At 38.1% G+C, this 17,019-nt stretch overlaps 1 protein-coding gene across 7 annotated transcripts; it reads right to left on the reverse strand.

The window, feature by feature from the left end:
• Window positions 1-9,479: 9,479 nt before the first annotated feature.
• On the reverse strand, window positions 9,480-15,879 carry LOC107777914 (uncharacterized). 7 transcript variants are annotated; one of them, XM_075254536.1, is made up of 7 exons: window positions 14,033-14,976; window positions 13,620-13,758; window positions 13,509-13,542; window positions 11,946-12,059; window positions 10,676-10,782; window positions 10,258-10,386; window positions 9,480-9,926 (listed from the first exon to the last, which is right to left on the reverse strand). In XM_075254536.1, the coding sequence occupies exons 1-6, from the start codon at window positions 14,124-14,126 to the stop codon at window positions 10,266-10,268; spliced, it is 609 nt and encodes a 202-aa protein (XP_075110637.1). In that variant the 5' UTR covers window positions 14,127-14,976; the 3' UTR covers window positions 9,480-9,926; window positions 10,258-10,265. The 7 variants fall into 7 exon arrangements, 6 of the variants coding, with proteins under 6 accessions (XP_075110637.1, XP_075110635.1, XP_075110633.1 ...); XR_012710222.1 differs by having other exon boundaries at window positions 9,546-9,926; window positions 10,676-10,951; window positions 14,033-14,964; XM_075254534.1 differs by lacking the exon at window positions 9,480-9,926 and adding an exon at window positions 10,897-10,951 and having other exon boundaries at window positions 10,052-10,386; window positions 14,033-14,958.
• Between the last annotated feature and the right edge of the window lie 1,140 nt (window positions 15,880-17,019).

Genomic DNA, 17,019 nt, shown 5'->3' on the forward strand with positions numbered 1-17,019 from the left:
AGTGACAATGGGGAACAAAACATGAAGGCATGGGTTTAAAAGGAATACTAAAATAAGCCCATAATCCTGGATTAAAGAATAAACCAGGCATGGGGAGCAAATGGCTGGCAGAAAAAGATGTTAGGCATGGGCTTAAAGGGTATGGGCAGTCTGCCAATTGGCAGGGGAGGCAGCTTAGCTGCACTAGGTCGATTAGCCTATAAAGAAGCTGTTTCAGAACATAAAAGGGGATTTTTTTTTGGGAGTCTGGAGGCTGGAATTTTTAGTCTTGAGAAAGGTTTTGTGAGTTTAAAGAAAAGATTGAAAACAGAAGAGAATTTCAGTAAAACATTGTAACAAAACACTGTCTGAGAGCTATATAAGAGTTCATATTGGTCAAGCTGTCTTGGCCAAGTTCAGTTTCTTTAGCACTGACTGAGCTGCTTCTGGTTGTTGAATTGGTAGTGTTGCTGCATTGAATACTCTATTATTGCTGTGTATTTCATCACTCTTTCCTGGGATTTGCTCGTTTGGTACACAACTATCTGTTGGTTCTTTTGTTCTGGGAAATACTGCTGGTTGTCTGTGGACAGTTAGAAAGCACTTGTGGTTGTTGGTTGTTGCTGTGTGTTTGTTGCTGCTGTTGTTTGTGGCACACTACTCGATTGATTATTCCCTTTCTTCCTTTCCTTTCTATACCAGGTACACACCCAATACACTGTCAGATGTAGCTGGAAATTTGAGCATGAATGTAAATGAAAGACCTGAAGAATTTTGTTTATATACATAGTTTGCTACTTTAAATATCATGTAGTGTAGAAAATTTTATGCTTGTTTTGGATGCTGGAGATAGCCTTCAGGCCTAACAACTGTCAAATGAAGGGTAGTTGAATGCTAGAATGTGCATATAGGTTGGTGATGAGAGTATGCCCAAGGCAATAGTTTGTATCTCATATTTAGTTCAAAGGTGTATTATAAGCCTGTAATGTATGCCAAGCATGAAATTCGTACACTAAATAAGTTCTTTCCTTTCCAATAAATTGCTATATATAACTCTTAAAACCATGTTTTAAGATCAGGAACAAATTCAGGGCCTCAACCTCACAAAGGTCGAGTTCAGGCCAAAACAGGCCAAGCCGGCCTGCTCCGAACAAGCAGTGGCCCAGGTCTGGCCAATCACGCTTGGGCTGGATTCGGGCCCGTGATTATTTGTTCAGACAGCCTCGTTTCTGATTTTAGGCATTTCTGAGTGTTGTTGCAAACAACTTACAAGCATGTAATTAATTAGGACTATCTACTGTTTTCAATTGATAAGGACAAACGCGATAAGAAACGTAGTTGCTATAGGATATCCTTTTAAAATAAGAACAAGATGAGCCTCGATGAAAATAAACAAAACGTGCAGATGCGGGGCCCTTGTTTAAATGTATATTATCGAAGCATTTAGGTTCCAGGACGGGTTGTTTAGCAAATCTCACAACCTTCCTAAAATAAAAATACGTTAGACTCTTTAGGACGCGCTTTAATAAACCTTACCTTCTTAAACTCGGGTGCGCATTTATGTGACCCAAATCCAATTCTCAATGGAGTCGAAATGTGTTTCTAATCACGGGTACATTGATTGTGACGTGGTTCGAGATGCATGTCCATGATGTTGCAAATTCATTAAAAAATAAAGAACGAGATGAGCCTCGCCAAATAAAAATACAAATTGCGGGGCCCTCACAAAAAATATGTATTAAATACTTAGATTCCGGGATGGGTCGTTTAGCAAATTTCACGGCCCTACCCCAAAATAATAATGCGCTAGTTGCTTTAGGCGCGCCTTTAATAATGTTATCTCCCTAAACTCGGGTGCACATTTATGTGACCCAAATCAAAATCTCAACAGAGTCGAAATATGTCTCTAGTCACGGGCGCCTTGATTGTGGCGTGGCCTGAGATGCATTTCCCTGACGTTGCAAATTCTTTAAAGAACAAGAATGAGATGAGCCTCGCCGAATAAAGATACAAATTGCGGGGCCCTCAGTAAATACCTGTTTAAAATTACTTAGAATTCAGGAGGGTTGTTTAGCGAATTTCACGGCCTCCGCAAAAATAATAATGCGCTAGTTGCTTTAGGCGCGTCTTTAATAATTTAATTTTCTTAAACTCGGGTGTGCATTTCATGCGACCCAAATCCAAATCCTAAAACATCAAATAAAATATGTTTCGGATTGTGGGTGCATTTCATGTGACACAGTCCAAAGATATATTTTAAGCGATGTTCACATTCTTGTAAAAACAATAATAATAAAAGCGGTTAAAAGTTAAAATTTGCACATAAGTTCATACTTGTATAAAATCAGATAATTAAGCCGAATATAACAATTGAGCGACCGTGCTAGAACCACGGAACTCGGGAATGCCTAACACCTTCTCCCGGGTTAACAGAATTCCTTATCCGGATTTCTGGTACGCAGACTATAATATAGAGTCATTATTTTCCTCGATTCGGGATTAAAATTGGTGACTTGGGACACCCTAAATCTCCCAAGTGGCAACTCTGAAATAATTAAACCAATCCCGTTTCGATTGTCCTTTAATTGGAAAAAACTCCCCTTGCGCCCCTCGGGTGCGGAAAAAGGAGGTGTGACATATAGCACAAGTGAAAAGCCAAAGAGCACTGAGCCATTCATATTACCTTGAACAGAGAAGCCATTCTGTTTTGCTCCCAACTATATTTCCCACTTTGGATCTTTTGCGCCGCCTAAAAACTGCAAAATTCTACTTTCGGTTAACAACCAGCATTATGATTAGACTGATTCGAAGTTAAACATTAGTTCAAAAAAAATATTACCAAATTATAAATGAAACTGGTAATAAGAATATACAGTAAAACGAGAGCAAATGAAAAATTTACCCAAATCATAAATTCATATTTCGCGATAAAGAACCATTGGTAAACCAAACAAAAAGCTAAGATTTATGCACTGCCCGTAAAATCTTGATATTTTCATTTCATGAGAGGGGGAGGGGGGGAAGCGGAAAACTTACAAATTGATTTCGCCGGAGTCTCTCAGCCGAAGAAGTGGAAGTTAAAATATATTGGGGCCCAGGCCCGAACAAAACTTAAGTCTGTTGTCCACCTTCCACTTTATTGGGCCGGCCCAATATTGTTTTAGCGGTAGAGATTGAGAGGAATGCGCCGCAAGGGGCTGGTCTTAGCTGAATGTCCCCAAAATTGGTGGTACTTAAAAAATAGCTTTTGGATCTGCACACATCTTTTTAGGAGTTTTTCTATCGGATTAGATTGTTCATCGAAGTCTACTCGAATATTATATTTTTGCTCTTCAAGATTTCTCTACTGGATTGGTAGAGTTGATGTTATTGTTGAAAATGGCAAACTCCCACATCGGTGGAAGACTTAATTTGGGAAGAATTTCTCCCTATAAAAGGAGGCCTAATGTTTAGGATTTAAACACATCTCTCATTTGCCTTCTTATCTTCTTAAGGCATTTTTTATTCTCTTTTTAGTATTATTTCACTTGTATTTTTGGAGTGGAATAAAATATTGGTTGTGTCCGAGGAAGTATGCAAAATTGGCCGAACCTCGTAAATTTTGGTGTTTATTTTATTGTTGCTTTATTGTCTTATTTATTATTTGGTGGCTATCATAATTTTTGGTATAGTAGTTGTGACTCATTCACTATATACATTTGGCTTCCGCAACAATTGGTATCAGAGCTAAGGTATTGTCTAAGTATGCTCTGTGGTTGCAGCATATTCTGATCTTCCATATCAGAAAAGATTTATCTTGGTAACTGAGTCAATGTTCTGTCTGAGTATGCTCTGTGGTTACAGCTTAGTCTGATCTTCCACACCAGAAAGGAAATAATCTTAATTTATGTCGTCAGCTATTAAATAATATTTGTGTCAAAGATGGGAGACAATAATCAAGAAGAATCTACATCAAGTGTCAACAATACGTCATCATTGGCATCTTCGCTTATGACAAGAATTGTATCAAATGCGAAATTTGCGGTAGAAATTTTTGACGGGTCGGGACATTTTGGGATGTGGCAAGGCGAGGTTCTAGATGTCCTTTTTCAACAAGGGCTAGATCTGGCCATTGAAGAAAAGAAACCAGATGTTATTGGAGAAGAAGATTGGAGAATTATCAACCGTATTGCTTGCGGTACCATTCGATCCTACCTTGCTAGAGAGCAGAAATATCCATACACAAAGGAAACTTCTGCAAGTAAATTATGGAAAGCACTGGAGGATAAATTTTTGAAGAATAATAGTCAAAATAAATTGTACGTGAAGAAGAGACTATTTCGCTTCACCTATGTTCCTGGTACCACGATGAATGAACATATCACTAGTTTCAATAAGTTGGTCACAGATTTGCAAAATATGGATGCAACTTTTGATGATGGTGACTGGCCTTAATGTTGTTGGGGTCACTTTCTGATGAGTACGAGCACCTTGAAACTACTCTACTCTATGGAAATGACAAAATTTCTCTCAGAGAAGTTTGTTCGGCTTTGTACCGCTATGAACAAAGAAAAGAGAAAAACATAAGGGTGGAGAAGGAGAAGCACTGGTTGTGAGGGGTCGTCTTCAAAATCAAACAAGGAAAAAGAAAGGAAGATCCAAGTCAAGATCTAGACCCAGCAAAGATGAATGTGCCTTTTGTCAAGAAAAGGGGTACTGGTAGAAAGATTGTCCGAAGTTGAAGAATAAGGCCAAACATAACAATGGAAAGGCCATTATGGATTCAAATGTAGCTGATGGTGATGATTCAGACTTCTCATTAATTACAATAGAGCCATCAACATTATCAGATATATGGTTGATGGACTCGGCTTGTAGCTATCATATGTGTCCCAACAGGGACTGGTTCGTGGATTTTCAAGAAGGAGAATATGGAGTTGTCCACACAGCGGATAACAACCCTCTTACCTCATATGTCATTAGTTTAATACGATTAAGGAACCATGATGGAATGATCAGAACATTAACAGATGTTTGATATGTACCGGGTTTGAAGAAAAATCTCATCTTTGTGGGAGCCCTAGAATCAAAAGGGTTAAAAATCATTGCAGAAAATAGAGTGATGAGAGTATGCTCTGGTGCACTAGTGGTAATGAAGGCCAATCGGAAGAACAATAACATGTACCGTTATCACGGTAGTACAGTTATTGGGACAACGACAGTGACATCCAGTGACGAAAAAGAGGCAGAAACAACCAGGCTATGGCACATGCGCTTGGGACATACTGGAGGAAAATCCTTGAAAACTCTATCAGATCAAGGATTGTTAAAAGGAGGAAAGGCTTGCAACTTGGAGTTTTGCAAGCATTGTGTCAAAGGGAAACAGACAAGGGTTAAATTTGGTACAGCGATCCATAATACTAAAGGTATTTTGGATTATGTACACTCTGATGTTTGGGGTCCTTCTAAAACACCTTCATTGGGTGGGAAGCACTATTTTGTAACCTTTGTTGATGATTTTTCTCGAAGAGTATGGGTGTATACAATGAAGAGCAAAGATGAAGTGTTGGGAATTTTTCTCAAATGGAAGACAATGGTGGAGAATCAAACAGGCAGGAGGATCAAGTGTATTCGCACGGACAATGGAGGTGAATACAAAAATGATCATTTCAATAAGGTCTGTGAAAATGATGGCATCATCCGACACTTCACTGTCAGACATACACCGCAATAGAATGGAGTGGCAGAACGTATGAATCGGACCTTGCTGGAGAAGGTACGGTGTATGTTGTCCAATGCTGGCTTGGACAAAGAATTTTGAGCTGAGGCACTTACATATGCATTCCACCTCATTAATCGCTTAACATCTGCTGTTATTGATGGCAAGACACCATTTGAAAAATGGTATGGAAAGCTTGCTGTAGATTATGACTCTTTGCACATATTCTAATCAAGTGATTTATAAACTCAAAAACAAAAGGCTAACTCCCTTTCTCTGTTCGACAAATGCAACCAAACGGTTATTTTTGCAAATGTGGCCCCTTCCAAATTTCACATGAATTTTGGGGCCGGGGAGGATTATTTTATGACACTTTACAAACTTGTCCGTTCTTTTACGAAAATAGCCTTTCGACAACTGAAAGATACTCTAAGGCTATTTCGGCAAGAACAATTTAAGACGCGGCCAAAGCTGGCTCGACTTATTTTCGACTAAAAATTCAAACGGTATTCACCTAACCGCTGACTCTTTGTTTTTTTTTCAAATTACAATGAAAACGTGGTGTTGCAAACACGGCTCTTCAGCGCCTCGGGGACGAAGATTTTAAGGCTATGTGGGTCAAGTGGACCAAAATCCTAAACATGACCCAAAAGTCGGTTGTTTTATGCGAAGTCAGCCTTCCGGCGTCCCTTTCGGGAACATTCGGCTATTTTTGTCAAAAACAGCATCACCCTGACTTATTTGTGACTCTTTTTATCATTTTTCAAAAATAGAAAACTCAACATTACAAGTCGCCACTTGGGAGATTTAGGGTGTCCCAAGTCACCAATTTTAATCCCGAATCGAGGAAAAAATGACTCCATACTACAGTCTGCGTACCAGAAATCCGGATAAGGAATTCTGTTAACTCGGGAGAAGGTGTTAGGCATTCCCGGGTTCCGTGGATCTAGCACGGTCGCTCAACTGTTATATTCGGCTTGGTTATCTGATTTTACACAAATGTGAACTTATGTGCCGATTTTATCTTTTTACCGCTTTTATCATTTACCGTTATTTTTATCAAGAATTGCAACATAGTGGAAAACATACCTCGAATCACGTCACAATCAATGTACCCGTGGTTAGAGCTACATTTCAACTCTGTTGAAATTTGGATTTGGGTCACATAAATGTACACCCGAGTTAAGGAAAATAAATTATTAAAGGCGCGCCTAAAGCAACTAGCGTCTTGTTATTTTGGGGAAGGCCGTAAAATTCGCTAAACAACCTGTCCTCGAATTCTAAGTATTTTAATATATACATTTAGAGGGCCCCGTAGCTTGTGCACTTTTTTTTTGTCGAGTCTCGTCTCATTCATTATTAAAAAAGGAATTTGCAACGTCATGGAAATGCATCTCAGACCACGCCACAATCAATGTACCCGCGATTAGAGACACATTTCGATTCCGTTGAGATTTGGATTTGGGTCACATAAATGTGCACCCGAGTTTAAGGAGATAAAATTATTAAATGCGCGCCTAAAGCAACTAGCGTATTGTTATTTTGGGAAGGCCATAAAATTCGCTAAAATGGCATGTCCCGAATTCTAAGAATTTTAGTAAGGCTCCTATTAGTCCCAACTTTGCTAACGTATTGTTATTGTTATTAAACCCAACTTCTATTACTAAAGAATGAGAAATAAGGCTTAAACGCTAGTAGTCATGATTTTTCATTCGGGTGTTCACATACCTATTACAGTGAGAGTACATAATATACGCGAGTACATATGTTCGCAACAATTCACTGGATGTCAAATTGTTCCCTTAATAAACACAAATATATGTATAGAAGTAGACATTCTCGTAAAAACTTAAGCTCACGATATGTTCTCACATTTACTTTAAGCATATGCAGTAACTAACCATAAGATAAACATTTTTTAACAAAACGACAAAAAATTGCATTGTTGACATTCACCTTGAACCATAATATGCGAAACAAACGAAATGAAACAAAGGACGAAGAACACTAACCTTCGAACCTCGACAATCCTAGAACGACAAACAGTGCCCCCGACGGAACTCGAACCTGACCTCACTCAACGAGAAACAATGACGAAACCTCGGACAAACACCTCGACGTACCGGACCTCGACGAACCAAAGACGACCTCGATGGAAAGCTCGGACCCAAAACTGTCAACGCCCAGAGATGTGGGCTGTTGTTGATTGTTTTTCGACGCAGCAGGCCAATACGAGGGGATGGAGCAGAAAGGGTCGAGGGATAGTAACGACGCAGCAGTGGTTCCGACGAGGAAGCAGCAGCAGCTGCTGCTTGATAGCAGCTGAGGCTTGGGGCGGTCGTCTGTGGGTTTGGCTAGTGAGGAAGACGATGGGGAGTTGGTTGCGTTTGGACGTGGAGATGGGACGATAAGGCTGGACGATGCAACAACAATAGCTGCTGCTTGACAGGTGGTTGCTGGAGGTGGAAGGGTCTGTTTGGTGGTGGTGTTTGGGTGGTGGTGTCTGGGTGGTGGTGTTTGGTAATGGTCGCTGGAGGCGTGAGGATGGCGAAGGCGATGGTTATGGCGGGGAGCTGGTGGTTTGATTCACCGCTGGGGATGCGAGGAGTTGTTTGGGCAGTGGTCGACGGGCGGTGACGGGTGGTGAACGTGAGGGAGTCCGGATTGGTCGGAAGGTGACGGACTGGTTGCGATGGAGTTTGGGTGGTGGTTATGGCTGGTTTCCGTTTTGGAGTAGTAGGGTTTTCTGTTTGTTCTTCTCTTTGAAGAAGATCCACAGTGCTCGTTTTTTTTCCACAGTAGGGTTTTCCTTCCTTCTTTTGAAGTAAGATGATGAATAGTGCTTCCTCCAAAATTTTCAAAGTCCCCCCTTCAAACAAAATTCTGTCCGTGTATAATGTAGCCTTTGCCAAGGAATGGACCCCACGTGTGTAGGGGTCCAAGGTTTGTGTCCCCCATGCGCGGTGGAGTTACCCGTGTACGGTGTTCCGTCCGTGTTCCCCACGCGTGTCCCCCATATGCGGTGGACTCGGATTATTATGGGCTAGGTCCGAAAATTAGGCCTAAATCGAGTAGTTTGAACCCGAATATTATTCTTTTGCCCGGACCAGAAAATAAGAACACGACGTTGTTCGACTAATCCTATGTAAGCAAAATAACTACCAAAAATAAGACTAAAATTTAAAACAAAACTATATCTTTTTTAATATTTTTTCGAGATTAAAATAGCTACAAAATATTAATAAAACTATTTTTTTTTAATTTTTGTTTTTATATAAAGATAAAATATAAAGTAATATTTTTTGTATTTTTTTCAAAATTAAAATAACTACAAAACATTAATAGAACTATATTTTTTGGTAATTTTCGAAATTATATAAAGTACAAAATAAGGTACTATTTTTTGTATTTTTCAAGTTTATGAGAAATACATAAACTAAATATTTATATATATATTTTTGTAATTTTTCTTTTTTGCAATGAAATAAAGCAAAAATAGTCAAAATAGGTATATTAGACCTAAATTACATATTTATGCTAAAAATGTGAAAATTCTCGGGGAGGGTCAAAAATCACGTGTCTACACCGATCCAGCATAATATGCTGGAGTTCATACACAGGTGCACCGAACTCCAGTATATTATGATGGACCGGTCTCTGTTAAAGCAAAATAGTGACTATTTTTTATTGACTTCGTAAACGCTGGCTATTTTTGAATGACCAGTCCGAAAACTGGCTATAGCATGCTATTTTTACAATCAAACCGGCTATGTGTTTCTAAAAAATTTATAGTCAAAATAAGGTATGCATTAAAGGAAATGTGGCACCACCTTCAATTCCTAGATTACACATTTGGAGTAATAAAATCCCAGTACTGCGACTTCTATGCTGGTTCCATGATGGCATTTCATAAAGAAGATTGTGATCCAATAATTAGAACTTAAAAAAAATCCTGATTAGACCTTAATTACCATATTATGAATTATTTGAAACACTACAAACATTTTTTTTTGGGATTCGTCTCTAATAATAATGGATCGAAGTCCTCCTTTTCCTTCCAATTAGTGAGAGACTACAAGCCCTCCCTTCATTACTCGGAATTGAGCGGGCAACAAGAATTAGAATCAAATCTTCCCATGTAGTCGGTATTCTAGAAGCAAAATTTCCCGATCACCTGCCTCCTTGTGTGAAAATGCTTTTCATGATCTCCAGCTCTTTCCCATGTTCTTTTCCAAGCATTTAGGCAAACCTGTCAGGTTTGTTAACTCAACGTAAAGAAAGCTTATCAGATCAAAACTAGGGGAGCGCTTACTGATAATGAAAGATTAACATCTCTCTGCCTTCGTCAGTCAGCTAGAGTATAAAAACAACATTGAATAACATTACTTGTTTTTCATTTTTAGGGTACATCAACTTCATCAATGACACCATCAGAAATACAAACAAAAGAAGGTAAAAATAAAAAGTTGAAGAAGCAACGATTACTCAAATGCAAATACGTTTTGACATACATTCTGACGTAAAACATTTTAATTACGTAAGCACAAGTTACAAAGGAAGTTGCTGAGAGCAGGTCTTACAACTCTTTTTAAGTAACACACTCTTCTCCTAGCAATCTACATCTGGAAATAAAACTAAGTACGCCGCTTCCTATCATCATCTTCCTCTTCATCAGAATCACCACTCTCACGGAAACGTGGATTCTTCTCCTGCAGCAAAAGAAAATGTCACATTGCAACAACAAATTTCACTAAAACCGAAGACGGGACAAAACTTAGACATAAAAGATTTGAAGCTCAAGCTCTTATTCGTTGAATCACAAGCTAAAATCAGGGAACCTCTTTCTTTGATATCGATACAAACTTTGTTTCATTGTCCAATTATTATTTCAATTTAAATGGTGGCGAGCACAGACTACATATGAAAAGATGGAACAGAACATGCTGGTGAAAAAGACCAAAGCAATAAAAGATGTAGCTTAGGTATAAAAGAGAATACCGGTCTAGATTCATGATTAGAGATTCTTCGAGATTCACGGTCATAACTCCTCTTTGGATAATCTGACCGATGGTGGTCATCTTCCCTGTGTCGCTTGCGATGATAGTCTGTTTTCCTCATAAGATAGAGTTGTTTGTTAGATCTATTATACTGAAACAGTAGACAGAAAAATACAATGTTGTAGAGCATTAGAACTGAATCAAAAGCTTTGAAAAACATACCTCTACCTTGCCGATAAGAACCTCCATGACCATGATTTCCACCACGTCTATAGGTCTATAGACACAGTAAAAGGTCTATAGGTGTAACTCTTTTTATTAACATATCGCATTGCAAAACCTAAGGCATAACCAAGTTTGAGCATGGCAGATAAATTTTGATGATGAGAAGTTATTGGAAGTGCAAGAAAAACTCAGTGAAGGTCCAGTGAATCAGCTATTTGAAGCTTAATTTGAAATCCTAAAGGGGTTGTTTCAATCTCTTCCATTCCTTTTTCCTTATTAGAGAAATCTCAAGTTTTTCCTTGTTAAATCTGATTTTCAACAGATTAATGAAGCATAGCATTAATTTGGAAAAAGAACAGTTTAATTATGGGGAAGAATATGGCTAGCTCTAAATTTAGAACTGGAACAAAACCAAAATCGTTAACATCCAGAAGTTGCCATTCAACCTGCGCTCAAACTTATAAAATTCTTCTAGTCTGTCTGATTTCATTTACAATGGAGCATTCAGAATGCAGACATTATGCTTACAGCATTAGTTGATATCAAAACCACCAATCCTCTGACAGCTTAGTTATAATCCATTAAATAAAAGGCACATATATTCAAACTAGTGAGTGTCATGCAACAAATAGACAGGGTCTGGAATCGACATTGACACACGCAGTTAATAACAACTCACAAGAACTTCACCACCGAACCAATAATTAATATACACTAGCTTTACTTATAGGGGTCAGTTGTACCCCCAGCTAAAATCAGAAGTTTTCTACTGCATCAAAGCACACACAAGTCCTGGAGTAGTAAAATCTAAATCCACAGTTAAGAGGCGCTTTAAGTTGACTCTTCAATCAAAGGCACAGCCAGTTCCTTTTTGAAAAGGAAAAAAAAAGAGGATGAAAAATAATTGCACTCTTTACATTTTACATTTCACATTCCACATATTACCAAATTAATTTGAGAGGATGAAGCTCTTTGCTAAGACGCAAGAAATAGTCAATATTATCAAAGAAACTACTGATGTCGAAGTTAAGAGCCCTTAAACTTACATGGAGGTGGAGGCATAACTGGTGGGTAAGCGCCCAATGATCCTGTACCATAATCCACAAGCTGCCTTTGTGCTTCCAATTCCTTTTGGACCAATTTTCCATAACCACCTCGACGTATAACTAGTTAAGGTATAAAAAGACAGTCCAAAATTCTTAAATATAAATGGAGAAAGAATAATTTCTCAAACCCTGTTGCATGGACTATCATGCAAGAGTTTCAACCATTTGACAGATAAGGTGATGAAAACTTACTTGATTGATTAACCATAAAGTATAGCATTTCTGTGCACATTCATGGATTACACCATTAGTCTTTATTTGAACTAAACCATAATTCTTCAAATGCATACATTAGAAACCCATGCAAACAATATCAACCATCTTTCCTATCCTTGATAAACATATCTATGATCCAATATTCACCTCCACAAAAGGATGGACACTTGCACTAAAAAGTGTACTGCTACTTCGCATCATAGAAGTTCTGATTCCTCATAAACAATTCATGACAAAAGATTTAAATGAAGATCTACTTTGAGGTATTTCCTTGTAACATAAATAACAAAGAAAACCATTGCCTTGTTTAAAACTTTGCAATCATTCCATTGGCCACAAAATGAAATTTTCACGTCATCAAGTTGATTGTCCTACAACCACAGGGGATGTAGAAAATTGAAGCTTTTGAGACCACTAGGTTCATTCACTCAAAGCAAAACACAATAAAAGAAAAATCAAGGTCACTAATTCCTTCAGAAAGAATGCTCTAGAATCTTATGATCACAAGAGGTTAAAAGCTTTTTTTAATGCACTATCTTATCTACTAACTAGATGCTGAGGGTTGTGGTTCTTGTAGATGGTGACATAGAACCTAAAAAGACAACTAGATGCTGATGCACCAGCCTTTTAATGCCCCACAACTACTTCTAGGGTAAGTGCTTACTGAACAAATACTATAGAAATACTTCCTAACAAGCACTTGAGTAACTTATGATGTTGCATCAAGAAAGAATAACTGAAACTCAAGCATTATTGTGTATGGAGGAATAATTTACGCAATTACAAATATTACATTGTCAAGTACCACTTTAGTTAACTTGCCATATAGACAAGTTACACACATATCTACATAAAATGTTTCTTAATAAGTATATACATAATATTAGAACGTGTAAGAAATTAAACTATATCCTTTTTCTCAATTTACTTACACCATACTGGCATAAATCTTTCAAGATGAAAGCATACCAAGTTTGAACAGATTCCTTTTTTTCAATCAAAATGTACCAAGTTTTAGCAGATTTTACACACTTGCCTACTTTTTTGTTGACAATGGTAGAGAGCATTTGCAGAAACTTCACTACTTAAAAGTACTTAGTTAGACATTCTTCTGCATACATGAAGTATCTTTGACTAACTTTGTCCTAATAGTTCCATACCCTTTTTATTTGCAATGTTCATCAAATTTGCCCATTATAAGACCAAAACAATTTTTCCCGAGAAAAAGATAGCTAAAAGAATTGAAAGAAACTGTAACGCATTCTTATCAATCAAAGAGAAGGATATCTGGATCATAGTCGGTACGATATTCGTCGCGCACCTGGGAAATAAAGATGTAAATCAGATGATATGCTGGCATAAATCTCAAGATAAAAGAATAACCACTGAGGAGATTACCTATCCACCACTCCTACCGCGGCCCCATTGTCTACCTTCTTGAAATCCCCAATCAAAATCCACACGAATCGGGCGATCATCAAGAATTGTCCCACTGATGTATTTGACAGAATCTTCAGTGTCGTCCCTAGAGTAGAACCTGAAAAAAGTTTCACAGTTGTTACAAATGCAAATGATATTCTCCATTCCTTCTTTATTTTCCTTCTTCCGCTTTTTCCCGTTGAACGGGAAAAGGGTTGAATGGGAGATAAACGCAAAAGTATACATGTAACAAACTATAAAGTACACCTAACACCATCTTGGTGTTTATAATAGAATTGACTTCAGCTGTCAAAAAAAATTATGAGCAAATAGGTGTTTGCATATAACTGCAAAAACAGTGACAGCACTAAAGAGATAAAAGCTCGTCATACACTCCTTCCATTCCATTTCCATTGATCTGCTATTTGTGTACACATCCCAAAGGTACATGTCTTTCCTAATGGCAATTTTTTCCCCGGCATACATATATACTACTTATTCATTTGACCTCATTTCAACAATTCATCTCCTTTTTGCAGTTCAAAATATTATTTGAACTCCTTGCCATCAAACCTAATATATTCATTCAAACATAAGCTTAGTCAGTGTCAACCCAAGTCAATTAAAATGGCAGAAAGGGAGTACATCAATACGAATTCTACTAGCAAAAGCAACGCAGACCTAAAAGTGGCAAAAGTTTGACATGCTTGGAACAGGTCAACAAGACAGAGAATGCAAGAAACATATATTACTTCCCAAATACAAATCCGATGACCACCCACTACCTACCACACAGGAATCCCAAAGAAATAAAACCTAAACAAACACCACAACCTATAAAAAGTTTTCTTGAAACATTGGTAAAAATGTTCGACAAGTAATCAAAGAACCATACAGTAGCTTCTGGGCAAATGGTGTGGCAGGAAATTGCAAATACATAAATAGTACATAGCGCTTTTAAAGCAAGAACTGGGATCTATTTTTTACGTTGAGAAACATTAATTGGTCGATTCACTATTGTAAGGAATCTATTTTATCTTTCTCTGAATTTCAGACTAGAGACTCTCTTTCCTCATTAATGAACTTGTCTTCCATCATTAAGAAGGCAACCAATGAGCGACAACTGAGTGGAACAAGAGATAACATCAAAGACGGCACAGCCAAACTACTCCAATTTTTTGTTGCGACCTGTTAGACTAGGACAAAGATAAACCAACCCTCGATTTGAAAAAAGGGACAAAAAGGATTAAGACAAAAATAGGAGGGAAATTTTCTTTTTCTTTTCTACCAAGTAGGAGGGAGATTTCCTTTTCAGTTAAAGTAGAGGAAACATGGAGAACTGACACCCCATTTAACTAAACGTTTTTTGTAATATAATAAGGACCTTCAAGATTAAGAACAAAATAACTACACATCAGGCTATTAGTGTCGAATAACAGTTGCACCTTCCATTTTCTCCAATAGATGCAGAAGTAATACTAGTAAATGCTCCCCTTCCTCTCCTCTCCTCTCCTCTCTCTATTCTTTTCTCCTGCATATACCTTCCGTTTCTAGTAGGAGTCTTTAAAACCAAAAAATCCATAACAAAGTTTAACATTGATCATTATGTGAGAATTATATAGATAATTGCAATAGGGTTGAATCCATGAAAGAAGTGGAAGTGCTTTCAAATTTTGGAAGTCCCTGCTTTTTCCTACCTAGACTTCGGGGACATTTTGACAGAATTAGATCAAACGATTGTGGTATAAGCCTCTTTACAAATCTTTCCAATACTTCTTAAGTTAATAAGTTCCTTGTATTAATAGTCGGGACTGTAAAACGTGTCATCTAATTCTTAAGACACAGCGAAAAAGAGTTGATTGATACTTGTAGGAGTAGAGACGGAGAACATGATTCTTATATTTACCGGGCAGCATGAACAAATGCCAAATACATAATATCAATATCCTTATTGAACAAGTAGACAAAAACAGAACTAGAGGGAAATAATTAAAGCTGCAGCAGGCATACCGTAATTGGAGAAGAAACTATACAGTCAAAAGTTAGCGACACAAAATGAAAGAAATTGGAGATTGAAAGCAAAGTTCAGGCCATACATTACAAAGCAGAACCCACAAGGAGTTTTGGAATTCTTATCCAATCCCATCACTATCTTTTTAATCTCTCCAGCACGAGAGAACAACTCATACACTTGTTCCTCTGTTGTGTAGAAGGACATGTTCCCCGCATAAACAGTAGTCGACTTCAGCAAAGCATCTTCAAATTCTTCCTGGGTTCCTGAAAACCTTCTATCCCTATATGCTGAAATCTTGGCTAAATCCTAAAAGAAAAAAAACAGATAAAATATTAAAAGATAAAAGCAAATAAAACCTAGATTAAGAAAGGTAGGACACCTCGGACACCACAATCTCTTTATGTTAAAAATTCATGAAATGCCATTGGATATGCAGGAAAATGCACTTCAGTGTTGTTAAAGGCTCTCTTAAAGCGCGCTTAAGCCCTGAAGCTCGGTGAAGCCCAGGTTGTGCTCACTTAATTGGCACTTTAGTGTAGGCGTCAAGGTGTTAGGCATGTGCACCTTCACCAATGGGCTCTGTCTTTAAGGGAAGAACATTATATATATATAGCTCGATTATAGTTTTCCATTCTTTTGTCCAAATAATTATTATTTGTGTTTATAGTTGCATGTTTTTGCACTACATTTCTGTTTTTAATTTTTTTCCCCACACTTCAATTGCGCTTTGCACTTAAAACTCCAATAGACTTTGGAGCTTTTTACGCTTTTTGCTTTTGACTACTCTGCTGCACTTTGCTAACATTATACTAAATAAAGAAAGGCATAGATTAGGAACGACACTCAGTCCTCAAACAGCGGCACAAAAAACTCCGGACAGCCATTTCTTCGGAACCTTTCAGGTTTCCAAGGGCAGTAGCTGTCAGGCATCATCGTCGGGACAATAGGAAGAAAACAGAGGCGCCAACTTCGGTTTTTCACAGGATCAGGAATATACCAAGACAAAAGCCCAGGTTGTATTTGCAGGAATTGGTACCTCCCGCCTCCTATTTCTCTCCTTCTTGTGTTTGTTGATTTGTTGCGGTAGTAGTACGTAATTACTATAGTCATTTTGGTAGTGGACCTATATTCCTATTTTTTCATAGACTTCGGTAGGTATAGCGGTTGTGGTCTGTAATGGCAGTGTAGGGTCATGTCCTCGGGGAGGGAGGGTGGCGAGGTGGGTTAAGGCAAGGGTCAGGGGGTGGGACGGGGCACATAGGGGGTAAGGGGAGCAAGGGTGCATATAGGTTGAGAATTGGATCATGGAGTATAGGGACTTTGATGGATAAGTCTATAGAGCTGGCGAAGATTCTCCAGAAAAGG

Source organism: Nicotiana tabacum, chromosome 6, assembly GCF_000715075.1.
Source record: "Nicotiana tabacum cultivar K326 chromosome 6, ASM71507v2, whole genome shotgun sequence".
NCBI classification, from domain to species: Eukaryota; Viridiplantae; Streptophyta; class Magnoliopsida; order Solanales; family Solanaceae; genus Nicotiana; species Nicotiana tabacum.

Bases quoted from the DNA above. Each gene is read 5' to 3' on its own strand.
- LOC107777914 (XM_075254532.1), bottom strand. From the start codon at position 14,126: ATGTATGCCGGGGAAAAAATTGCCATTAGGAAAGACATGTACCTTTGG. The intron at 10,952-11,945 runs GTAAGTTTAAGG...CTGTGTCTATAG, and splicing joins AGTTATGCCTCCACCTCCAT to ACCTATAGACGTGGTGGAAA. The intron at 10,387-10,675 runs GTATTCTCTTTT...CTTTTGCTGCAG, and splicing joins CTAATCATGAATCTAGACCG to GAGAAGAATCCACGTTTCCG.